The sequence below is a fragment of the Primulina eburnea genome, chromosome 2 (assembly GCF_022965805.1).
Source record: "Primulina eburnea isolate SZY01 chromosome 2, ASM2296580v1, whole genome shotgun sequence".
NCBI classification, from domain to species: Eukaryota; Viridiplantae; Streptophyta; class Magnoliopsida; order Lamiales; family Gesneriaceae; genus Primulina; species Primulina eburnea.
In genome coordinates, this window is record NC_133102.1 from 45,633,376 (window position 1) to 45,657,851 (window position 24,476).

Genomic DNA, 24,476 nt, shown 5'->3' on the forward strand with positions numbered 1-24,476 from the left:
TAATTCTCGTGATTATATTTTTCATTATTAGTCACTTACGTACATCGCGCGTGTACATTCCTAGTCTAGTAATATATATGACACCTTTAGTGATACTCAAAAACATAGTAACATACTTTGAAATTTAAGTTGCTTTATATGTATTTGTAAGTTATATTTGAAGAACATGCGTTTTTTGAATTTTAAACGCAAATAAATAAGTAACAAGATTCTTTTTATTACAACATAAGGACAAAGTTTTGTGGGTTTCTAAATCCAAATGCATTCTTACAGTACAGAAATGCCATTATCTTTATCACTCCGCCTTGTGAAATTACTTGAATACCCTTTATGGATGAGAGCGAGTCAAGGGGACTCGTTGTTAGAAATGATACAAGCCATATACCTTGCTATTATTGTGCATATTTTCATGCTTCTCATGCCATTTATCTCAACCCTTGTAATAAAAAAAACCCAAAACTTGGAGAATTTATTTTAATCAAAGACATGAAAAGAGCTAGGGACAACGAATATGAGAGCCCTCCAAATAGACCCTTTAGAATCAACCAAGAAACGACAAATTCCAACACTCAAAACATCACCACTTTCCCCACAAATATCAGTAGTAGCAATGTTTCAAATGCCAACAAATCGCCTAAAGACACCAACAACATCAGCAACGACAACAACAATAACAAAGAACAGGACCGATTCCTCCCGATAGCCAACGTAGGCCGCATCATGAAGAAAGTAATCCCCGGAAACGGTAAGATCTCCAAGGATGCCAAAGAAACCGTCCAAGAATGTGTCTCCGAGTTCATTAGCTTCGTCACGGGGGAGGCATCCGAGAAATGCCAACGTGAGAAGAGAAAGACCATTAACGGGGACGATATTCTTTGGGCGATCATGACTCTTGGATTCGAAGATTATGTAAACCCTCTAAAACTATATCTCACAAAGTATAGGGAGATCGAAGGAGAGAAGCTTAACGTGCCTAAACAACAACGTTTGGAACAACATGATCCAAAGTCAAATGTGGCGTATAATAACAGTGTGTATGGTTCGACAAATATGATCTCTCAACCTCCATTTGTGTCGAATGATCCTGCTTTTCCCTTGTCCTTCTCTCAAAATTCGACGTTGCCTCAACAAGACAACATCGACGGCCCTTGGTAAATTTCATGAAAGAACAGTTTTGTGCTTTGATTTTGTACGTATTTTATGACATAGGATCGGAGAATGTTTGATTTAATACAATGTAGTATATACATACAGGACAGTATATAATATAGTAGATTCATTTTTATCACATGTGTTTGTGCACAATCTTGCTCCTCTTTGCACATTTTTACGATGTATCAGAACTCTGATAAGAATGAATGCATGGAACAAATACTTGGTAATATGAAGAATATGAATTATAGAATATAATTCATGCATAGGAATTTAATTTATTTTTAAATAAATATAATATACATGGATTGTAGAATATAATTTGTCGAATCTTGAGGCACTTTCAATGAATTCACAGTGATAGATTTTGGATTCTGGTCACTAATTTGGATAACTCTGATTTTCATGAGCTCCATATAATTTATTATCTTTGATTGAAAATGGCTTGAATAATTTATTTTATTTATTCAAATTTCTACCTTTCCATGTTCAGATTGTCATGTAAAATGTGTGATATATGCTTCTGTCCCACGAGTTAGAAAAATATGTTTAGAATTGGTCGATAAAAAAGACTACAATAGATTTTCATAACAACTTGAATTAACGACAATCGATATGAAGTAATTGCAAGAGCTCAGCGTTTAATTGTGTTTGTGTGGACCTGTGTCCGGACGTGACAAAATGTGTCAATCATAAATTCTCCCCTCGAATACTGTACCAACAAATTAATATTGTTTAAAAATAAACAAAATAAAAGTCAAATTCCAATGTACAATGTCTATAATTTCCATGAAACATGGGATATGTCAATTTATTTTACCCTAAAAACCAGTTATAAAATTCTTTCCATGACTTTTGTCTAACCAGATATGTGTATCCCTAAGTTGCGAACGCTAGTAAAATGCAAACGTCAATGTGTATAGCATCACGTTAACACAAACATAAAAAAAAGTTATAAAAAATTAAAAGATGGAAGCGAATAGTTAAACATATATAATCAAAAGTAGATTTTCATTAAAAGAGCTTCTGAAAAGGGATAGGTTAATATTATTATTATTATTATTATTATTATTATTATTAAAGATGTAACTTAATAGACTAAAATCATGGATTGACCAACAACATGATCATAATAGAATACGTGCAAACAAACATATAAAATTTCATCATGATTCCGATGATGATGATGATGATGATGATGATGATGATGATGATGATGATGATGATGATGATGATGCAAAGCAAAGGGAATTTTTGCATGAAGAAGCACAAAATTTGGTGAAGAATTTAGATAACGAAGACAGCAAAAAAAATCCCAAGACATTTGTCATTCAATGTCGTGAAATTGGTTAATTCTTTGTTATAATTACTCCTTTATGTCCACATCAGGTGCAAATTTTGCCTACACTATGTAGATAACATCGGGCATATCTTAATACATGTATCTATATTTTGAATTAAATTTTGTGGTAGAATTATTATAAAGTAATATTCGATGATTTAAAATGTGCAATAAATTATTTAATGGGAAATAGAAACCTTATTTTAGGTAAAATAATATTGATATTGGTTAGATCCAATTTCTTAGTTGATATAAATTTGATTATTTCGTGTTTATTTGTTTAATTGAAAAGGTGGGTATTTCTTTCATTTAATGTGAAATTTTAATATATTACTTTATATATAATAAAAGAAATTTAAGCACTTTTGAATTTGAGCATTTGATTAGATAAATGAATTTAAAATAATTAAATTTTAAATTATCCCAATAAATCAATAGTTTGTCAATATTAAATTATTTTGTTTGAAAAAAAATCCGTGCCTTAAATTCATCCTAATTAACGATGTGAGGGACTAATAAATGTGATTTACATTAATGTCGTTTTGCCTATATTTATTTATCGTATTTGTGCATATATATATACTTGGATTTATTATTTATTATGCCATCTTTTCAAGAAAGTTGATGATTGACCTATCGTATTTGCTAATCCTATTGAATAATCCCGACAACCAAATTCTCGTTTATAATTCGTAAAACATAGTTATGCCGATGTAGAACAACAATATGTCACAAAAGTTTAACTTGAACCAATATTACAGGGAAAATTCATGGTTGTGTAATTAATGGCGGAACCAGAAATATGACTCCGTTCGGGTTTAAACTTTAGAATCTTTTAATATTTTAAATTGATCTACTCGAACTAATATCATATTATTTCAAAATTTACATATAATTTTTTTTTAAAAAAAATTGGACCACGCATGTGGCTCCGCCACTGATTGCGTCTATTTCCTGTTTTGGTCATCTAATTGCGAAATAAAAGAGAAGATAATCAATTTAGTCTTCTGAATTGTCTGTTTCCTGTTTTGGTCATCTAATCTTTCAAAGTCGTGAGGTAGTCATGTTTTCTAATACGTCGTTAGACACATCATCAATTTTCCAATATCACGTCAATATTTTAGGATGTCACACCAGAGCACATGATAATTTAGAAGACTAAATTGATTATTTTCCGGAAAGTAAATTTATAAATGCATTATTTGACATGAAAGATGATGTTTGTGGTTGGAATGGAGCCAATTGATGAAGTTTTGGAGGGTAGTAGTGTCCGCCCTATAATGATTTTGTGTGAACTCTCTCAAATCCGAGCTTGTGAAATCTGGGTATTGCCTTGCCTCATCTCTGCGAATCAGATCTTTCGGGGGCCTCACTATTTTGTCCTCTCTAGGGTTCACAAAGAACACCAATGATCTTCTCGCTCTCTCTTTGTTCACCACTGCCCTATGCAGGCAACTCTTGTATCTTCCATTACATAAGGCCTATACATACATACATACATACCCAAAAAAAAACATGAATAAAGTGTATATATGAACTGGTTTAGGTACATGCATGCAAAAATATCAGCACAGGTTCGTGTTCTCATGCGTGCGAGTACAGTCGATGGTCGATGCATAAAAAAATATGCAAGTGTACTTGCAGGTTAATTAAGCATAGTCATAGAAATTTTAGTAAGAAACATGACTCAAATGTATTTTTAAAGAAAGTGGAAGAAATTTACTTTTCAAAATACACACATTTTGGATAAAAGAATGGACAAAAAGCACTATACAGATCCATTTTGAGAGGATGGCTGAATATTCTTAAGCCCCCAATGATTCAACATAACTAGCTAGCTAGCCCATTTTGTTTTATTTTCGAAACTTTATATATATATATATATATATATATATATATATATATATATATATATATATATATATATATATATATTCTATTATTGATTATGTTCTGTCTTGTTTATCAAAAGAAATAAGCTTGTTGTCTGTTGTTTTCATATCACGTACATACCTAAAAGGGATGTCGTTTGGTGTAGAATATTTAAAGCATTCGTACATATATATATGGTGGGCTTAATTTTCTTTGGTCCTTCCAAAATTATAATTTGTAATCATATATTGTAATAAAAGTTAAGTGTAGATGGTCCCGTCCCATCTTTGTTTTTTAGCATCTAATAATACTCGTTTAATTGTTACACATACGTATATATCTGTATATATATAGGTATGTGACAAGGAGATTGCAATTTCAGCGGGCCAATATTTTATATGAACCTTTTAATCCCCTGATAGAGCACATGCATGATCCATATATACTATACATGTTGAATAAAATTCAAGATACGATAGTAGGATAAGTGCTTACCATGAAAGTGTCGCCGATGTTGACAACAAAGGCGTCGGCCCTTGGCCGGACGGTCTGCCATTTGTTGTCTGCGAAGATCTCGAGCCCTCCAACTTGATCTTGATGAAGTATTGTTATTGAATTTGGATCGGAATGAGGCCCCGTGCCGAAGGTGAGGCCAGCTTCTTTACAAGGTGGGTAGTTGTTTCCCCTCATTATAGAGTTCCCGTCTTCGAAAAAATCACGATAGTAAAACCCTTCTTCTAACCCTAAACTAATCGCGAGCAGCTCCAAGATTATGAGGGACAAGTTTTCCATTGCCTCGCAGTATTTCTGATAAACCAACCTGAGAAAGAAAATGATTAAAAAAAGAAGAAGGTTGTAATCCATTAATCTATTGCTATATATATCATGCAAAAACTCATATATTATATATATAAACTTATCTAAAATCTTACCCTGCTTCTGCAAAATCTTTTCCCAGTGCAAAGTTAATATAGCTGACAACATCACAGCCAGGGCCATTTGCATGCTTATATTCAAAAGAGAATGTCTCCTTCCACGGCAACTTGGTCGAATACCTATCGGCATGAGCACCCGAGTATCCGCAAAATTTACCTTCCTTTCTCTTCACACCGAGTTTTCTGCTCAAAGGGAGCTTGAAAAAGGCATCCATATGTTCATATGTCGCTCGAATCAGACGCTCGTCGACTCCATGGTTGATTACTTGGAAGAAGCCGTGTTTCAGACATGCTTGTCTGATTTGTTTGGCCATGAAACCGACCGATTCTTGATCATGATTGAAGTAGCCATTCAGGTCTATCGGTGGATCTTTGAGTTCATCTTGAGAGGCAAAGGCTAAGTCTTCATGTGGCCAGAGGAATTGTCTGGGGAAGTTTGGTTGTTTTTCTGAAAGGGATGTGTCAAAAAGTAGAGCTTCATTTTCTCTATTAATGGTTTTGAGGCTCAATGGGGGAGTGAGAATGAGGGTGGAGGCACTTGAATCCATTTTGGCTTTGTTTGGTTCGTAAGTTGAAGTTGGAAAGATTGTATTTATAGTAGGAATATAGGATTTTATGGAGTTAGATTTATTTTAATTCTCATTATTATTTATTTATTTATTTTTACAATTTTTTAAAATGCATAATGTCAAGGAGCCGATTTGAAATTTAATTTGAGTAAAAATGGATCGAATTTTTTCTCCCATAACATATAAAATTATTTTACGAAAATTGTTTTTTTCGTCAACTTGTTTAATCTTAAGTTTCGGTCCATTAAAAATGGCACATAAGCAATTTGATCAAAATAGTCGATATTAAAAGTTAGTGCACTGCGACCAAAATTTGAAATTTTAATAAACCAAACCCTAGAATTGAACAAGTCAGTTGAACGAAAAATTATTTTTATTTATTTTATACTTATACATAAATAACGATCAATAGGCCGTCATTATCCCTATTAGCTAGGCCCTACTTTGGCACAATCCATACACACATTTGAGCATGACTCCCTTAATCATTTTTAGTGGTGACAAAATTGGGACTAATAATTGAAATCTCTCTTATCTAAAAACCAATATTACGTATTAAATTAGGATTTTAGTGAAATAGATTGAGATAGACAGGGAGAGGACTATATATATATATATACACACACACACACAAAGTAATGCCAAAGGCCGTCCATTGGGATAGTCGAAGATTGTGTTGTGAGCCAACAGCTGAGACGAATGAGGCCTACGCCCCTTTATCCCTTCCCCTTGTGTCACTTTCTTCAAGCAAAACAAAATTCTCTATATATATATATATATATTTTGCATAAGTCTCTATCTTCAATTACTCCTAGTTTTTTTTGTCATTGCCAATAATTTTAAAAATTTACGTATTCAAGAATCCTTTGTGCAAATATCGGGATAGTACATAAAATATTCTTTGGAGAGTTTATAGGTTCTGTTTCCGTGAACGAATGATCATTGAATCCTTTTTTTTTCGTCGCTAGAAAAAAAAGAAAAAAAACGAGACTTATTGCGGATAAAGTGTAAAACCAGAGAAAATGGAAGAGAATTCTTCTCTCTTGTATTGTATGAAAGTGATCGATCATACATATATATACATGAGTTGTAAACAACTGGCAAAGACTCCTAAACTAACTTAACTAACTCAGTGTACATAAAGCTAACTAAGCTAACAAACAGAAGGAAATAGGTACACGTATTTAATACTCTCCCTCAAGTTGGCTTGTAAAGATCCTTTATAGCCATCTTGGATAGTAGCGGGGCTAAGCGAGCAATGGGTAAGGGCTTCGTGAAGATGTCCGCCAACTGATGTTGTGAGCGGATTGGCAAAAGTTTGATAATCCCTTCATGTACTTTGTCTCTAACAAAATGACAATCGATTTCAATGTGTTTGGTGCGTTCATGAAACGTTGAATTTGAAGCGATATGCACCGCAGCCTGATTATCACAGTAAATGGATGCGGGAGCAGTCATATGGATAGAGAAATCTAAGAGTAATTGAGTCATCCAAACAATCTCACTTGCTGTGGTAGCAAGGGCTCGATATTCGGCCTCTACTGAGGATCGAGAGACGGTTGTTTGCTTCTTGGCCTTCCATGATACAAGGGAATGACCAAGAAATATACAGAAACCAGTAACTGATTTCCTAGACTCCGCACATGCAGCCCAATCAGCATCACAGAATGCTTTCAGCTGTAAGAGAGATGTTGCTGAGAAGAAAAGCCCCTGTCCAGGAGCCCCTTTTATGTATCGAAGGAGATGATGGACAGCTTGTAAATGAGGTGTGCGTGGTTGGGATATAAACTGACTGAGTTTGTGAACCGCAAATGAGATATCTGGCCTTGAAAAAGTGAGGTATAATAAGCGACCCACAATGCACCTGTACTGAGTGATATCCTCGAGTGGTTCACCATCAGTGGAATTCATGCGAGCCTTAGGATCCATGGGTGTCATTACTGGCTTGCTGGCCAGAAAACCTGTGTCAGCAAGAAGTTGCAAAGCATATTTGCGTTGAGATAGTATAATGCCTGTGGAAGAGCGAGCAATTTCAACACCTAAGAAATATTTTAGGCAGCCCATATCCCGAAGCTTGAAATGGCAATGTAAGAATTGCTTTAGAGAAGCTATGAGCGTAGGAGACGGCCCAGTGATGATGATATCATCCACATAGACTAATAAAGCTACAAATGAGGAACCCGATCCTTTAGTGAATAAAGAGTAATCAGATTTGGATTGAGTCAGTCCAAATTGGAGCACAACTTGGGAAAACTTGGAGTTCCGTTGTCTCGAGGCTTGACGTAGTCCATATATAGACTTGTGAAGCTTGCACACCATATGATTCTTTGAATTGACCAGCTCCCCCTGAAATCGATACCCTTGTGGAATGTCCATATATACTTCTTCACATAGATCCCCATTTAAGAATGCATTACTAACATCCAACTGAACCAAATCCCAATTCTGAGAAGCTGCCAAAGCAAGAAGTACTTTAACAGTGACTAATTTTGCCACAGGAGAAAATGTGTCTAAGAAATCGATCCCTTCCTGTTGGTTGAATCCTTTGGCAACAAGCCTAGCTTTATGTCTTTCAATCGAGCCATCAGCATGAAGTTTAAGCTTATATACCCATTTGCAACCAATTGAATGTTTGCCAACTGGAAGAGGCACAATCGACCAAGTGTTATTACATTCCAAGGCAGCTAATTCATCAACCATTGCTTGCTGCCATTCTGGGTATTTGTTAGCTTGATGATAGGATTTTGGTTCAGGTGCTGAGGACACATTAAGGACAAAGGCTTTGTAGGCCGGTGTTAGTTGATCATACGAGATGAAGTTGGACAGTGGATATGGTGTATCATGCTTCGAGTTGAGATCAGGAGCTTTCAGAAGGTTGCAGTGATATTCTTGGAGATATGATGGTTGTCTCAGAAGACGAGTGGAACGACGAGGTAAAGGTAAGGATGAGGATGGTGCCAGGATATGATCCTGATGAGAAGTGGCAACTGAGGACTCATGCCGAGCTATAGGGAGTACAATATCCGGAAATGGATCAATCGATGACGATGTAAGTGCATGATTATGGAATGGGAACAAGTCTTCATGGAAGACCACATCCCTAGACAGAAAAATGTGTTTGCTGTCAAGATCATATAGCTTGTAGCCTTTAACACCAGGTGGATACCCAAGAAATACACATGAACGTGCTCGAGGCTGGAATTTGGATCGAGCAGCAGGTAAGGTAGAGGCATATGCCAAGCAACCAAAAACTTTGAGCCTGGAGTAATCCACCACAGTATGATGTAACATCTCAAATGGTGTCTTGCCATGTAACAGACTCGACGGAGTGCGATTGATGAGATAACAAGCAGTGAGAATACACTCGTTCCAAAATGTGAGTGGAATGCGAGACTAGAAATATAAGGCTCGAGCAACATTGAGTAAATGTTGATGTTTCTGTTCAACCACAGAGTTTTGTTGAGGGCGTTCAACACACGAATATTGGTGTAAAACTCCACGTTGATTAAAGAAATCAGAAAAGGATAATTCTTTGGCATTATCTGAACGAAAACACTTAATATTGCATTGAAATTGAGTCTCAATCATAGCAAAGAAACGAGGAATGACATGAGCTACATCTGATTTTGACTTCAATAGGAAAATCCATGTAAATCTAGTACAATCATCAACTAATGTGAGAAAGTATCGATGACCGGAATAGGACGGTTCATTGAGAGGTCCCCAAATATCACCATGGATCAAATCAAAGGGATTTGAAGAAACATGATTATTCGAAACAAAAGGCAACCTCTTTTGTTTTGCAAGTGGACATATTTGACATGTAGTGGAAGGGCATGGTTTGGATGCATCATACGGCAGTATGTCATGTAAGTAATCCAGTACCTTGAACGATGGGTGCCCAAATCTTTGGTGCCACAGCTGTACAGATGCTTTATTGACAAAGGAAGTAGTAGCTGAACCTAGTTGATGCAGGTCCAGAATATACAAATCCCCAATGCGATTACCCTTGCCAATCATCCTCTCGGAGTTGGCTTCCTGAATAACAAAATGATCATGATAAAAATGCACCGCCAGGTTGGAGGTCGTGGTGAGTATACTTACAGAGAGCAAGTTGAATTTAAATTGAGGCACATATAGAACATTACGAAGTGTAACGTTGGAAGTGAGCCGAACATCACCAATGGAATCAACCGAAATTGTGGTTTGATTGGGCAATGTCACAGTCGCATTATGTATCTTAGACATGGACTGAAACACAGCAGCATTGCGACAAATATGACTAGAAGCACCCGAATCAATGATCCAAAATTGACCTGAAGATAGATTTGGTGGCATGGAAACCGAAAGACATATACCTGCAGTGTGAGTTGTGTAATTCACATCAGATGCAGTAGTGTTGGTGTTGTTGTTGGTGGGGGTAACCGATAGATGAGACTGAAACATCTGCATCAATTGCTGATATTGGTCAGGGCTAATAGTTTGAAAGAACTGGCCTGTAGGAGTAGTCCCAACTTCCGAAGTAGTCCCCACAAGATTCACATTGGCCATAGAGGAGTGCGTAGAATAAGGGTGACTATCAGTTCGCATTCGTGGCCGAGATTTAAAACCAGGGGGATAACCATGAATCTCATAACATGTGTCTACCGTATGACCATGAATCGCACATTTAGTGCAGTATGGACGATCTCGCCTCTTGTATTTGAACTTGGACTGTTGGTCCTGACCATAGGAAGGCACCTTAGGGGGATGAGATTTCACAGCAAAAGCCATAGGTGAGTCAGTTGCAGGGGTTAGGCTTATTGTTCGTTGACGTTCTTCTTGAGATACCAACGAAAAGATTTTGTTAATTGGTGGCAGAGGATCCATTAGCAGTAATTGACCTCTGATTTGAGCAAAAGAATCATTCAATCCAAGTAAAAACATCATAATGTGCTCTTGATGATGAAAAGAGGCCAGGGATTGCACCCCACCACAGCTGCATTTTCCGCATGTACATGCTGGTCGAAAATTTGACAATTCATCCCACAGAGTCTTTAGCCTTGTGAAATATACAGCAACCGAACTCTGATCTTGAGTGAGATTGAAGAGTGCGCGTCGTAACTCAAAGATGCGGGGACCATTGCTCTGCTGAAATCTCTCACGTAAGTCCTTCCAAATTTCAGCCGCTATATCAGAAAACAGAATGCTAGCTGAGATTTCTTTGGATACGGAATTGAGAATCCATGCGATCACAACATTGTTGCTACGACACCAGGCAGCATGTAGAGGAAGGTCAGTTTCAGCTGGTTGAGGAATGGATCCATCAATAAATCCTAGTTTGTTCTTTACCGAAAGTGCTATACGCATCGCCCGACTCCAAGAGGCATAGTTTTCTCCAGTGAGCGGCTGAGAAACGAGTGAAATACCTGGATTATCGGAATGATGTAAGAAAAATGGAGTGAGCGGATCATCCACGACAGATCTGGATTGGGAACTCGAATCAGATGGCGGCATGATCACCGATCAGTTTCCGATTGTAAAAGATTGAAGAATCAACGATGCTTTCGCACCAGATCTAGGAATTTGGACAACAGCGGCAAGGAATTTGCTCTGATACCATATTGCGGATAAAGTGTAAAACCAGAGAAAATGGAAGAGAATTCTTCTCTCTTGTATTGTATGAAAGTGATCGATCATACAAATATATACATGAGTTGTAAACAGCTTGTAAACAGCTGGCAAAGACTCCTAAACTAACTTAACTAACTCAGTGTACATAAAGCTAACTAAGCTAACAAACAGAAGGAAATAGGTACACGTATTTAATAAGACTTGCTGAAACTTTGTTGTGAAATCAAATATGTGAACAATTTGTTGTAATATTCAAAAAGGATATCTTATGACATTTTGATTAAGAGTAGGTCTCTTGTGAGACGGTCTCACGAATATTTATCTGTGAGACGGGTTAATCCTACCGATATTCACAATAAAAAGTAATAATCTTAGCATAAAAATTAATAATTTTAAATCGATAACCCAAATAAATAGATTCGTCTCACAAAATACGATCCGTGAGACTATCTCACACAAGTTTTTGTCATTGACTAAACTACAAACAACATCATTAGATTTTACCATGAAAAAAAGTGACAAGTTGTGTTAGAATTGTGATCCAATTAATATACATGTAAAAATTACCATACAATATTAAAAAAAAAAAAAGACTACGGTCATATTCTCTGTGGGTGCCGGCTGTATTTCAAACCATGTTCTTTTTAATAGGAAAAAAGGGGATAAAATCGTAGACAATATAGTACCATGTTATATGATATATATATATATCCTCTATTTGTCTCTATATAACATTTCTTTAATTTTTTGTGTCTTGATATGATATATATACTCCTAAATCTACATTTAGGAGGGATGTTGTATGTGTTCAAAAGGAAAAACAACCATTTTGGTCATATATGTTTATTGTTTGACGATTTTAGTTATTTATATTGTCAAGTTTCAGTTTAGCAAAGGAATGAATTTAAAAAAAAAAAAAATATGTATACTGAACCAATATCGAAGTATGAGGCCGGGCGTGCAACCGTAACCTCAACCTTATAATTTCATAGTCTCCCTCAATAAATCAAATTATCAGGAACAAATTGTTTATTGAACGAGATCATCTTCAATCATGATCACTCTTACGCATAATTTGGTGCAAGTATTCCACGGATAAGAAAACATATAGAAAGTGAATTGTAGCTAAATCATCTTACGTTGACTTGGGACGTGTTTTAAACAATCTCTCTTCTAACCAGTGTTTTATTATGAAACCTGGCTCCTCTGTGTGGTGCTGCAGCAGTTTCCACCACCATGATTTTTTCAAAGTCTTCTTCCTTCCCAGTTGCTTTGTAGCAATCCTAGTAATGGTCTCTTTTCTTGTTTTTTGACTTTGGAGAGCTCCAAATTAAATATGCCTCAAGAAACCTCCTACAAGCCCATGGAAATAATCCTTTAGTTTTTTTTTCTCATGGACCATAGATTTCCCCATCTTCTCAACCACCCTTTCGGTCATAGGCTTCGTAGACGCTTCTTGAATGAATTTTTTTCCCCTTTTTCCTCTGTACAAATGTGTTTCTGCTCGCTCCACTTCGATCGACGATTACCATTATCGCCTTCATTATTAGTAGGATAGTGGTGGTGAAAATATATAATACCCAACCTGTCATTCTTCCTCATTCCATCACCTGATTTTCATATCCAACTAGGATTTTTTGTGATCATATCCATTCGGTTATTGGAGAAAATCTCATTGGTTTACAACGAAAATCACATAATGCACAAGATACGAGCAAAATAATGCGAGCGAATATACCTGTTGCAAGTCTGGTAGTCATCGGCAACCAAGGAAAATTTCAAATCATTTTATATGAATCAAAGTTAATCTTGACAGGTGGCAATTCGTTTTTCGGCACACCCTTGGAGATTTTTATCATTTCCCTTAACAACCATAGGACTGGATCTGAATTTGATGAAGATGAAAGTGACGCCGATAGTTCGGTTTGAATACCGTGGAGTAAAACCTGCGAATTATCTGCAACCCATTTTATGTGTTCTGATGCCAATGCAGGCTCTCCATGGTTGGCCAAGCATGTCAGCAAAATCACATGGGACTCTATACATTTCACATCACATAAAAGACCACACAGTAACTTTGACGCTTGATTACAAAAACCTGCAGGTGAATTTTACGATATTAAAAGGAAATGCAGAATTATGACATAAAAAGCACATAACTTTTAGTAAGCAATCATATTTCAAGATGGCAAAAATTTAGTGTTTATACAAGTCGATAGATCACCTTCTCTACAAAGGCAGAGAACAAATGTATTCAGTAGGGTAGCTGCGAGTGTTACATCCTGTTCAACTGACTTGTTGAAGACTTCAAGAGCTTTTTCAAGATCTTTTGCCCGGCAAAGGCCTTGTAGCAGGAACAAGTACGATGTAGCATCAGGATCCAGCCCTTTTCCAAACATGTGGTTGAACATGTGACACGCATCTTCAATCTGGCCAATTTCTGAGAACTTTCGAATAAGAATATTATAAGTCTCCAGGTTACCACCACAACCACTAGTAAACATCTCGTCCCATAGGCGTTTAGCGGGACGTACTAGATCCTCCCTGCAGCACGTTTCGAGAAGCAAATTATAAGATGAAACATCTGGGCAAAAGCCTTTCTTCTTCATCTCCTGCAGAACCGAATAAGCTTCTTTAACCCTCCTAGCCTTGCACAGGAGTGAAATCATAATATTGTAACTCTCAAAACTCGTGAAATACTCTTTTCCCGACAAGAGTTGGAAAATATCAACCAATTCATCTCCTTTTTCATGCTTACCAAGATTCTCACTCAAGTTTGTCAAGGTAAGTAAAGTTGGCATTCTTCCTTTCTCAAGCATGAACTTTAAAAACGAGACAGCACACAGAGGGTCGACAGTTGATACAGATCCTATTAAGACATTGAGGACATCATCCTCGATTGGAAAGTTCCCATCTACAATTACTTCCCCCAATTCCTTTGCTTCACGGATCAACCTTTCTGAAACCAACCTAAAAATAAATTCTTTGTAGTCATCAGCCCTTGGAGCCACTCCTAATTTACGTTTCTTCTTTAAAACCATATGCACATCTGCCGCACTTCCCATCTCACGCAACATCTCAGCAGCAACCCTGTAAGCCATAAAATCAGGCTTACACTCTCTTTTCCTCAACTCTTCCAAAGCAAGAACGGCATCTCTGCCTTTAAACTCTATGCACAATCCATGAACCACCAACAATGCAATAACTGACCCATTAATCCCTGAAAAATCAACCTTTCTGACTTCATCTAACAAACTCAAAACCTCCTCCAATCCATTTTTTCTAGAAACCCACCACACAAAAACACCAAAACCAAGAGTACACAATCCAACACCTCCCTGAATCATTTCATCAAACACTTTTCGTGCACTCTTCATACTCCCTTCAGAAGCCAAAGCCGCGAGAAGTGAGTTACAAATTTCTGGTCCCACCAACAAAATGTCGGGAACATGTTCGCAGAAAACCGTAAATGCCAAGTGGACTTTCTTCCCCGCAACAAACGAAGCGATGATCGAGCCATAAACAGACGGCTCAAGAGGGACTTTCTGAACTCTGACCTGCTTCAAAACCTTGTCGATTGAATTGAATTGCCGGGAAATGGAGAGGGACTTGAGGACTGATCGGTAAGTGGCGGAGGTATGAGAAAACCCCGGTTGTTGGGAGGCCCAGTTGAAGAATCCGAACGCAAGAGAATGATGATGTAGGAGAAACGGGTCGATGACCCTTGCCACTAGCGTCGGGCTGAGTGATTCCCGGCAACCGAGTCTGTGGAGGGTTTGCTCCAGAGCGGGAGTCCACGCCTGCGACGACACCTTGTGATCTGATGAGGTGATAAGCGCTCGGCTTATTACAGTCGCCAACTCAGAAACCGGACGCCTCATAGGTATCGGGTGGTGGTTAGACTTCTAAAAAAAGCGTCCACATCCCGCCATTGCCCAAATATGAAATGTCATCAAAATTGGAAATTTGACGTTATTTATACTCGTATGTTTTTTATTTTTCAATTGGAAATCAGTTTCGTTGTAAAAAGATCACAGGATCGGTGCTATGTTTTCAAAGACAACAGAGGATCCAAATCTGAAGTTAAACGACTTAAGAAATAATTAGAACCTTGATTATTGAATTTTCCTTAAAAAATTACCTCCTATTAGAATAAATATTGGTTACCCAATTCCAAAATTCATGGAAATCATAGCCCATAGCTACTGGGCCGCCAAGTGCTTATTACAATGGCAGTTCTGGAACACGAAATCACTAGTTTTTGCCTGCTGTAACTTGTTATTTACACCGTGGCACATCACAATCTTGTTTCCCCGGCAAGCAATTAGCATGAGTGCTGAATCATCCCAAGTACAGTGTCACCTTTTAGCGTGCTTCAGGTAGACCAACACGCAAACACCAGTTAAAACGATCGCCCCTGCAAAAATGCTGGTGCGCAGAGCGATAGCTCCAGCTTTTTGTGCAGTTTCTGCATGAGAAGAGGGATTCCCCTCGCTTGCATTGGAGTAATCCACATGCAACTTCAAAACCTGGGAAATTTTCAGATTGGTTCAACTATGAGGTATAACCTTAGCATAACTGAAAGGATTAAATAACAAACAAACAAACAAACAAAAAATCATCAAACTATGAATACATTCTCAGTTTTTAAAACCACGAATTTCTTTACAAAATGTTCCAGGGAAGGTACCATTCTCGCACCTTTAGTCCGGCTGATCTCGCATAGTTAACAGCATTAACAAGATCTCCATCCATGGTGAGCAACACTTTATCGCCTTCATCATCCTCATACTAAAAAAAGAATTTAAAAAGAAGACATCGAGAACTATTTAAAGCAAAACAATTATGGTAATCATTTAACGTATTTGCACTCACCAAAAGTTGAGGGCCACCATGATCATAGGATTCATCCACACCCACCCTTTGCATAATAGCAGAAACAAGCTCATATAAATTATCTGCACCTGAATCAGTAGAAAGTAATAACAGGACGGAAAGTAGGAACAAACAGAACATCTAAAACTCATGCTTATAACAAGAAGCCCTGGTTCTGCGTTTAAATTTCATTTACTCTCTAATTTAATTGAAATCTAAAAAACTCTTACAGACCACCGCCACTTGATACTGATATTATTAGCATTATCAATCCAACTTAAAAATAACTGATTTAAAGCAAATTTTTTGGTTTACACAGCTAACAGATGACATTAAATATCTCATCCGAACAGAGAAAGACTTTATTTAAACAACAGACAATGCACAACAAATCCAAGTGCTTGAATTTTATATTTTTGTCAAGATTGGAGCTCAAATGCCAACTCATATCTCCGAACAGAGAAAGACTTTCTTAAAACAAGAGACAATGCACAACAAATCCAAGTGCATGAATTTCATATTTTTGTCAAGATTGAAGCTCAAATGCCAACTCATATGTTTGTCATACTCACCAGAATTCAATCGATGTACATGTCCTTGTTGATCCTCGAATTTGAAAGAAAATGAATTTCCAAGACCAAGAGATGTGTATCTAGGCTTTGCTTGTTCTATTCCATCTGATGCCATATAATGAGACATTGACGTCTCACTGTATGAAAAACACACAAGTGTAGTAGTCATTCCTATGGGTCATTCATACAACGGGTTTAATCGAAACCATAAAGGAAGACCTGTGAGTGTCATAATCATCTGGTGGCTCTAAACTTAGGGCTGAATCCCAGAACTTTTGCATCACTGTGTTTGCAATGTCATTGGCAGCACCAGAACCGGTGTTCGCCTTCATAAAAGATAAAATTTTTATTATCTACACAATCTGAGAGAGCATCATGTTCACAAATTCTAGTTTCTACTCATTTTAAAAATTGCACTCTCACTATTGATAAAAGCATATTCAAGGAGTTCTAAAATTCATGATGACTATAAATATCAACTTTCCAAAGGCATTGATAAAAAAAAGGTATAAAATGCACTGGAAACAGCAACGACTCCACACAATTCAGAGAGAAGAACTTTACCAAAGAAATTGCAGCATGAGTTATTTGCAGCACATCTAAGCAAGCAGCAATACCTCCATCTGACCCAGAAAAATAATATTAAAAACTCAAAGGTGGCAATAACATCACTGTCGTGAAAAGAGGTGATCACCTTTGCCCACCACTGGAAGATGTAAAAATCTCCCATCATGCATTACACGCAAGGCTTCAAGAATTGTAGTCTCCAGAGTTGCATTTTCAGGGTCCTGGGTCATTACCTTGAGAAAGAGAAGTAGCATACACTCAAGAAACACATTCCACTATTAACTGTTACTTTTTATCAGACGACATGAGAAGAGTCCCCAATCAAGGACTTGCTCCAAGAATAATTCAACCACAAAATTCAGGAAAGCAAAAAGTAAATCAATTGACCGAAGTTCGAATATGAGTCTTTTGTTCATCGTGCGTTTCGGTTACTAATTTAAAAAGGGTAACAAACAAGACACCAGTTGAAAAACTAGAAGAACCGGCGGGAAAGAAACTTGACCACACTAACTCTACATTACTCTCATTGATATCTTTATATGTAACATATTATGATAGTCTTGTGTGTGTCACTTGATATGAAACAAAGAGTACACTATTTAAATTATAAACTTTATTAAAATGAGATTTTAACCTTTTCCACCAGGGTGAGATCCGACGAGAGATTTTGAGCCACAACTCGCTTGAGTATGTCCCTTGAACTGCAATAAACACCCAAAAGTAACTATGACAAATGACAAAAAAAAAAAGCTCAGTTCAATTATTATCTACACCACAGGTTTCTCCGATGTTACAAAACAAATTTTATTTGTGACACAAAAAGGCATACGTTAGTATTCCGTGAACTTTTTCTCCTGTCATTATAAGAACAGAATTGACATGAAATTCCTGCATCCTTTGAGCAGCATCATAAACAGAATCTGAAGGAGATACTGTTGCAACCCTGAATAGTGATACTATGAAGTTAGTACTGAGTAACTTCAAACCCAGTGCCAACGAGATAAAAAAGGATGCTCTACAAGTTCCATCCTACCTATGATTTTCGGAAATGATGGTTGATAAAGAAGGCTTGAACATGAGCTCCTTCAATGTTTCTACAAAAGCTAATGGCATAGAGATGTAGAAGAAAGAAAAGAACAAAGAAACTTCTGTCAACATCAAGTTGGTATTGAAATAGAAAAACATATCAGACAAGTAATGCAACATAATCAACAAGATGTGTGAAAATGTTCTTTGAGATGATCTTACAAAACTAAATGGACATTATTTCAAACACCAACTGTCATCTTGGGATCAAGCATCAGATGTAGTGATAGAAACAGACAAAAAGAAAATTAATCAAGTAATGCAGTATAAACTAACAATTATGAAGTACAAATGACTATATTTCCAAAACCCATACCAAAATGGTTGGAAAAGTTAGTGTGAAATGATCATAGGATCGTTTCCATTAGGTATACTATCTTCTAAATGGGAGATAAGGGCTTAAACATTTCATACTCTCAGTTAAGGAGTTCAGCTCTAACATATACAAGATCAGATAACTAGGAACAAGGTTGTTCCATCAGTCAATAACAAATTCTACAAAAACCTTAAATGTTGCATAGAAATCCCAACTGGGTGACACTGGGACGATTATAGACTTGTGAATGCTCTCATAATGGGCTAGAACAAGGACGTCGCCATTTTTTTGGAAGGGTTTGTTGGAACCTGTGCATGTTCTTTGACCAAGTAAATTTAAGTTTCAACAGCCACAAACTTCACAACTTGGACTTAATTTTCTCAATGCCAAATTCAGAGTTCATTGGCCAACTACCACATAAATAAACCTAATTAGCCATTAAATAACTTAGTCAAATACCCCAAGCAGACAAACTGCTTCTTCCTAGTGTATTAAATATACTCAGCCATAGTCATAAGCGTATTCTAAAAACTGGTAAATGAGTGTAGCACTCTAAGTTTTGCTTTATCAACATTTTCTTACATTGAGTACATAACCCTGCAACAGAAAGAATAGGCGCTATTTCATTGATGATCACCAATTCATAATTACACTTTAAGGATTAACACTCACTGCAATAAATGGAGATAAATGGAAGCAGATATTTTCAGATCCATGTCAACCTTTCTATGCGCCAATATCAGAAACGATATACATGTAAACTATAATTAGTTTCCTTCCACATGATTATCGATACTTTACAACTATTAGATACGGACCAATAAACTAACCAGAGAAATCACATCCAAATTGATGTTCAACTCCTTCAATTGCCGCTGCAATGGCGCTTCCCTGCTCTGCAGCCTTCTCCATTCTTGATATGGCATCATAAAGGCATTTTGTGATATCTAATAAAGCTATAACTTCCCCATTCTCAACAACAGGAAGGTGTCGGAACTTCCCTGTTGAAGGAATAAAGGACAAAGCAATGTACTAAGAATAACATTTTTCATATATCTAGCTAGAAAGACAAAATAAAAGAAGTCTAACAAATAAAAACTTGGCAAATAGTGTTAGAAATGTAACAGAGTAGATTAGGAAAAAAAAAAGAATTGGTTTGGGTTCTAGAAGAAATGAAAATAACGCAATGACATTTGAGGACTTAATGTAAGACAAATGTACAAGTTAGTGGGGCAGCACCATTACGATGTGATTAAGAAAGGCATTTTTATCTTGTGATAAGTCTAAACATCATATTTTATCCCATACAATTACAGATTTCCCATCGCGGAGCAAGATTGCCTTTTGCCTTCTTTATTATATTACAATAAAACCTTTGTGCAGCTGAAACAGCTTTCTAGTACAGTAGAATTATTCTGCTAAAGCTGCCAGTTCTTTATGCATCATGTCAGTTGTTTAAATAGATTGTCCATAAAGCTTCAGATTTTGATTTTGATTTTTTACCAACAACCAAGGCAAGCTGGGTGCATGAAGAATCCAGCAAGCTAAACAAATTGCAAAGAAAAAGCAACCTTGCACCATCTTCTGAAGAGCATCAATAGCCAACGTATCTGTATTCACAAATATTGGGTTCCTTGTCATCACTTTTGAAACCATTGTCTGCTCTGGCCTCAACTCATCACCTATGACCTTAGTCACAATATCCTATGCACAAAAGACTAACATAAGAATATAAAAAACCATGGTCACGATAAAATGCAGCATACCACTAAAATTTTTAGGCGCGGAAAGATGATTAGTTATGTGACAAAAAATTGCGGTACTTCAGTGACATTGCATTATAATTTTCCTTCTTTCAGAAAGATATTTTCATTGCAGTGATATCAAATTACATATTAAAACCCAACCTAAGGAAATATGTGAACAGATTAATCACAAATTCAAAGCTGGTTACATTAGGACCTTATCAGTTAGAATTCCCGAAAGAAGGCCATTAGCATCAGTAAGCAGCACAGCATCGACACGCCTCGCCGCCATCCTCTTACAGGCATCTAACACAGTGGTCCCTTCAGAGACCGTAAGTGCCTTAGATAACCTCAGTTTCTTCACCGTCCTTTCCCCAACAACAGTGCTACATATATAAATGTACATAATCAACAAGCGTATTAGCAAACAACAGTCTACCAAGCAGTAAAAGAAAATGGAGTCGCAATAAAAAAATTGCACCAGAGTAAGTTTTTGTTTAGAAAAAAGGATCGAAACTCATTAAAACACACAAAAGTTTTTGTTTAGAAAAAAAGGATCGAAACTCATTAAAACACACAAACATGAAAAAATTCAAAATTATTTAAATTTGACAACTTTCAACTATTTGACAGCAGGGTTACAAATTTTTTTTCACAAAATTCCCCGAACATCACAGAAGTGACTAAACTGTGGCATTTTCGCATGCATGTACACTGTCGACTTCCATAACCGGAAACCAAGCTGCATCAATAACCCAGGCTATAACTGCAACTCGGGATGAAATATACCACGTGTAATCCAAGCCTTCGGATAACTTAACATGCATGGATCGGGCTTAAACTTTATTCGATATGCGTGTAATCAGTTGAGAATCCAAGAAGTATCTTTTATATGGGAAATATTTAAACACGTATAGCATAACCAAAATAGGACATCCGTGGATATCTTAAAAAGAAAAAGAAAGAAAGAACCATCATTTGATCAAAAAAATTCTTAAGTCATCACGTGATCCCGTTCGAGCTCGAGCTGAAGAATCCCACCTTCAAGATCCAAATTTTTACTCTTTCTACATTCAACAATCCATATCAATTCTTAAATTTGAAGCAGAATGCAAATGCAACACAAGAACCCAAAGAAAATAATAAAATAAAAATGCAAATTCGGGGAGCTTACGCTTGTGTTGGCGACGTGGACTTCGGGTAGGACCCATCGGCAGCGATTCCGTTCTCCGATGGCTTAACGGCGGACGAATGGCGCTTTTGAGCCGCAGTCTTCCGTTTCGGAGCCGGAGGATCCTCTTGACCACTCATTTTCCTCAATAATAATAATTATTCTCTTCTTTTCTCATCTGAATATCATCAGCGCTGATTCACCAGTTTCATCATCGAACACTGCACTACATCACCACCCTCGATGATCTGTCATGGGAGAATTTAAATCCAATACTATAACATATAATTTTTTTATCAATTTTTATAATAATTTGATATTCTTTTAATATAATATAATCATATATTAAATAAATAAATTTCAAAATATTTCAATACTTATTTTCTAATAATAATTCAAATAGTTCGTGTATGTTCGAATATTTTGAACGAACCAAACTTAATCTAGAGCATTCCAATAAAAAAATTTAAAAATTTCAAATTTCGAATCGAGATCAAACTTAAATAAAATTAATTTCGATCAAAGTTAAATTTTCGGATTTTTGTTTGCACCCTTATCTATTACTCGTTAAACGCCACTTTTATTTTTTGAAAACTATAATACCTTTTTTACTAAAAAAAATATAATTGTATAATAAATTTAGGCATGTTTGATATGAAATCCTAGATTTTCCGGAAACAATCCTAGATCCTTAAAATTCACTTTACACGCATTCCATCTGCCTGGAAAAAAGTGCATTTAATCTCTTCAAATATTCAGAAGAATAATAATATAATATTAATATGCTCAGTACAAGTGAATGACTATGATATCAAAATAAAAATAATACTAAAAACACAACAAATATATCATATAATCATATTTAAAATAATTACATTATAAAATTTTGTTATTATATTATAAGATTTTGGAGATTTTCATAAATAGAATTTTTGTATTAAAATTTTTATTATATAAAAATTGTTATCCAAATTTGATTGTACGTAACTTTTTCTCGGTGCAAGTATGCATATTGAGGGAGATTTTCACAATTGGATCTTTTGCAAAACTAGACCTCTTAGATAGATTACGCTCCCTCCCTTCTTCCGTTCCATAGAGAAATTAATACTAAATATGAAAATCGGAAAATTCCTTTTAAAATAATAAGGTATGTATCCATTTTACAATGTGTATCAGCACCGAACACCGGTGTTCTGAATAATACAATGATTAGACCTTCTTGATATCAGAAAATCCTGTAACTCCGGACCCCACTTTTCTGTTGAAAAACTGGCATGCAATGAATTAAACTCAAGAAACCGAGTGATCCACATTCTTACCTTAGTGCATATTATTGCATAAGTAATGGATCCCTCGCCGCTTATTGCAAATGCTCGAGGAATGGTTTCCTCGAGGGGAGTATGTCCACCAAGTGGTTCTTTTGCCTGTACCTTTAGACTGCACTCGCCGCCTTGCATTTCCGACCAACAGCTGAGGATACGTGGAGAATTTACTCAGAAACAACATAACCCAAGAATGCGATAATTTCCAATAGTTCTTCGAGTGTTGGCTCGTCGAGCAAAGCCAGCATCTTGAAGAACTTGTCTCCGCCTTGAGAGAGTACGAGCAGCGAGGGCGGGGGAGAAATAACCCACCAGGAAAGAGAGAGTGACGACAAGAGGATCCTACCCCAGTTATCGAAAGTGTGATCCAGCATTACGAGCAATTACTACAAGGCTAAATCGATATGGGCGAAACTCGACGAGCTGTCGATGTTTAACCCCTCGTGGAGTAGTAGTCTTGAGGATGCTTTCCTATGGATTGGCGGGTGGAGGCCCAGTATGGCCTTCCACTTGCTGTACTCCAAGTCCGGGCTGCAGTTTGAGGCCGGGATCCAAGAACTGATGCGAGGACTCAGCACGGGTGACTTGGGCGACCTTTCGCCAGGTCAGCTATTACGAGTGAATGAATTGCAGCAGGAGACTATACAAAAGGAGGAGGAGATAACTGAGAAGCAAGCTAAGCTGCAGGAGACCGTGGCTGACTCGACTATGGTCGAATTAACTCATTCTGCTACAGAGCTGACGAGGGAGGGGGAAGGTGCATTGGATGAGGGGTCGCATTGATGCAACTTCGATACAAGGAGGCAGGCCTGGGAGACTCCTACAAAGGGCAGATAATTTACGGTTGAAAACTCTGAAGATATAATGGGCGTTCTGAGTCCTTAACAGGGTGTGCATTTCTTGATTGCTGCTGCGGAGTTGCACTTGAGGGTTCATGAATGGGGGAAAAGGCGGGATGCAAAAAATCAGCAGCAGAGATAAATTGGCAGCAGCTAGGGACACTAGGCGATGAGAACTAATAGATGCAAGGATAAGTAATGTGGCTAGGATACAGAGTTTTTCCCTAGAATGGTAATAATCTACAGCAAAATGTAGTTGTCGAGGTTGTTTGCAGATGGATTATTTGGTTGCCGTTCTACTGTTTTGGCGAATATGGAGATCTTGGTTTTTGAATAGCACTTAACCCAGTAACGTGAAACTAAATTTGCCATGTGAAACTATGTTGTCTTTTGAATGGTCCTCTGCCCGGATTTCATCTTGGTCGAGAGTAGTGGTTAACATAAACCTTTTTTCCAATAAAATAAGCCTTCTATTTTAAGATCCAATAAAAATTCGACGA

At 36.9% G+C, this 24,476-nt stretch overlaps 4 protein-coding genes and 1 pseudogene across 8 annotated transcripts; 2 read left to right on the forward strand and 3 right to left on the reverse strand.

Annotated features, from left to right (window-relative positions):
* The first annotated feature begins 486 nt into the window (after window positions 1-486).
* On the forward strand, window positions 487-1,339 carry LOC140824804 (uncharacterized). The gene has a single exon (XM_073186350.1). It carries the CDS (start codon window positions 487-489, stop codon window positions 1,153-1,155), a length of 669 nt encoding a protein of 222 aa, XP_073042451.1. The 3' UTR covers window positions 1,156-1,339.
* Window positions 1,340-3,499: 2,160 nt separating this feature from the next.
* LOC140824805 (gibberellin 20 oxidase 2-like) lies at window positions 3,500-5,883 on the reverse strand. The gene is made up of 3 exons (XM_073186351.1): window positions 5,299-5,883; window positions 4,862-5,186; window positions 3,500-3,975 (listed from the first exon to the last, which is right to left on the reverse strand). Exons 1-3 carry the CDS (start codon window positions 5,847-5,849, stop codon window positions 3,682-3,684), a joined length of 1,170 nt encoding a protein of 389 aa, XP_073042452.1. The 5' UTR covers window positions 5,850-5,883; the 3' UTR covers window positions 3,500-3,681.
* A 6,550-nt stretch (window positions 5,884-12,433) lies between these two features.
* Window positions 12,434-15,441, reverse strand: LOC140823673 (pentatricopeptide repeat-containing protein At5g14080). Of its 3 annotated transcripts, none has more exons than XM_073185129.1 (3): window positions 13,708-15,441; window positions 13,222-13,581; window positions 12,434-13,093 (listed from the first exon to the last, which is right to left on the reverse strand). In XM_073185129.1, exons 1-2 carry the CDS (start codon window positions 15,362-15,364, stop codon window positions 13,262-13,264), a joined length of 1,977 nt encoding a protein of 658 aa, XP_073041230.1. In that variant the 5' UTR covers window positions 15,365-15,441; the 3' UTR covers window positions 12,434-13,093; window positions 13,222-13,261. The 3 variants fall into 3 exon arrangements, with proteins under 3 accessions (XP_073041230.1, XP_073041231.1, XP_073041229.1); XM_073185130.1 differs by having other exon boundaries at window positions 12,434-13,110; XM_073185128.1 differs by having other exon boundaries at window positions 12,434-13,581.
* Window positions 15,442-15,594: 153 nt separating this feature from the next.
* LOC140823674 (CBS domain-containing protein CBSCBSPB3-like) lies at window positions 15,595-22,091 on the reverse strand. 3 transcript variants are annotated; one of them, XM_073185134.1, is made up of 14 exons: window positions 21,819-22,091; window positions 20,862-21,030; window positions 20,471-20,603; window positions 19,730-19,900; window positions 18,531-18,600; window positions 18,327-18,440; window positions 18,132-18,198; window positions 17,625-17,730; window positions 17,495-17,553; window positions 17,150-17,256; window positions 16,931-17,067; window positions 16,359-16,447; window positions 16,174-16,274; window positions 15,595-16,012 (listed from the first exon to the last, which is right to left on the reverse strand). In XM_073185134.1, the coding sequence occupies exons 1-14, from the start codon at window positions 21,953-21,955 to the stop codon at window positions 16,006-16,008; spliced, it is 1,467 nt and encodes a 488-aa protein (XP_073041235.1). In that variant the 5' UTR covers window positions 21,956-22,091; the 3' UTR covers window positions 15,595-16,005. The 3 variants fall into 3 exon arrangements, with proteins under 3 accessions (XP_073041235.1, XP_073041233.1, XP_073041232.1); XM_073185132.1 differs by having other exon boundaries at window positions 15,597-16,012; window positions 16,185-16,274; window positions 18,531-18,591; XM_073185131.1 differs by having other exon boundaries at window positions 15,598-16,012; window positions 16,185-16,274; window positions 21,819-22,090.
* A 1,068-nt stretch (window positions 22,092-23,159) lies between these two features.
* Window positions 23,160-24,350, forward strand: LOC140824372 (protein DELAY OF GERMINATION 1-like; annotated as a pseudogene).
* The last annotated feature ends 126 nt before the right edge of the window (window positions 24,351-24,476 follow it).

What these genes read in the sequence shown, in the direction of transcription:
- LOC140824804 (XM_073186350.1), top strand. Translation starts at nt 487, where the DNA reads ATGAAAAGAGCTAGGGACAACGAATATGAGAGCCCTCCAAATAGACCC.
- LOC140824805 (XM_073186351.1), bottom strand. Translation starts at nt 5,849, where the DNA reads ATGGATTCAAGTGCCTCCACCCTCATTCTCACTCCCCCATTGAGCCTC. An exon ending in AAAGATTTTGCAGAAGCAGG is followed by an intron (nt 5,187 to 5,298) that starts GTAAGATTTTAG and finishes TTTCTTTCTCAG; the next exon opens with GTTGGTTTATCAGAAATACT. An exon ending in ACATCGGCGACACTTTCATG is followed by an intron (nt 3,976 to 4,861) that starts GTAAGCACTTAT and finishes ATGTATGTATAG; the next exon opens with GCCTTATGTAATGGAAGATA.
- LOC140823673 (XM_073185129.1), bottom strand. Translation starts at nt 15,364, where the DNA reads ATGAGGCGTCCGGTTTCTGAGTTGGCGACTGTAATAAGCCGAGCGCTT. An exon ending in TCTCTGCCTTTGTAGAGAAG is followed by an intron (nt 13,582 to 13,707) that starts GTGATCTATCGA and finishes ATTCACCTGCAG; the next exon opens with GTTTTTGTAATCAAGCGTCA.
- LOC140823674 (XM_073185131.1), bottom strand. Translation starts at nt 21,955, where the DNA reads ATGAGTGGTCAAGAGGATCCTCCGGCTCCGAAACGGAAGACTGCGGCT. An exon ending in CGGGAATTCTAACTGATAAG is followed by an intron (nt 20,604 to 20,861) that starts GTCCTAATGTAA and finishes TTTTGTGCATAG; the next exon opens with GATATTGTGACTAAGGTCAT. An exon ending in TGTACATCGATTGAATTCTG is followed by an intron (nt 16,448 to 16,930) that starts GTGAGTATGACA and finishes CTACTGATTCAG; the next exon opens with GTGCAGATAATTTATATGAG.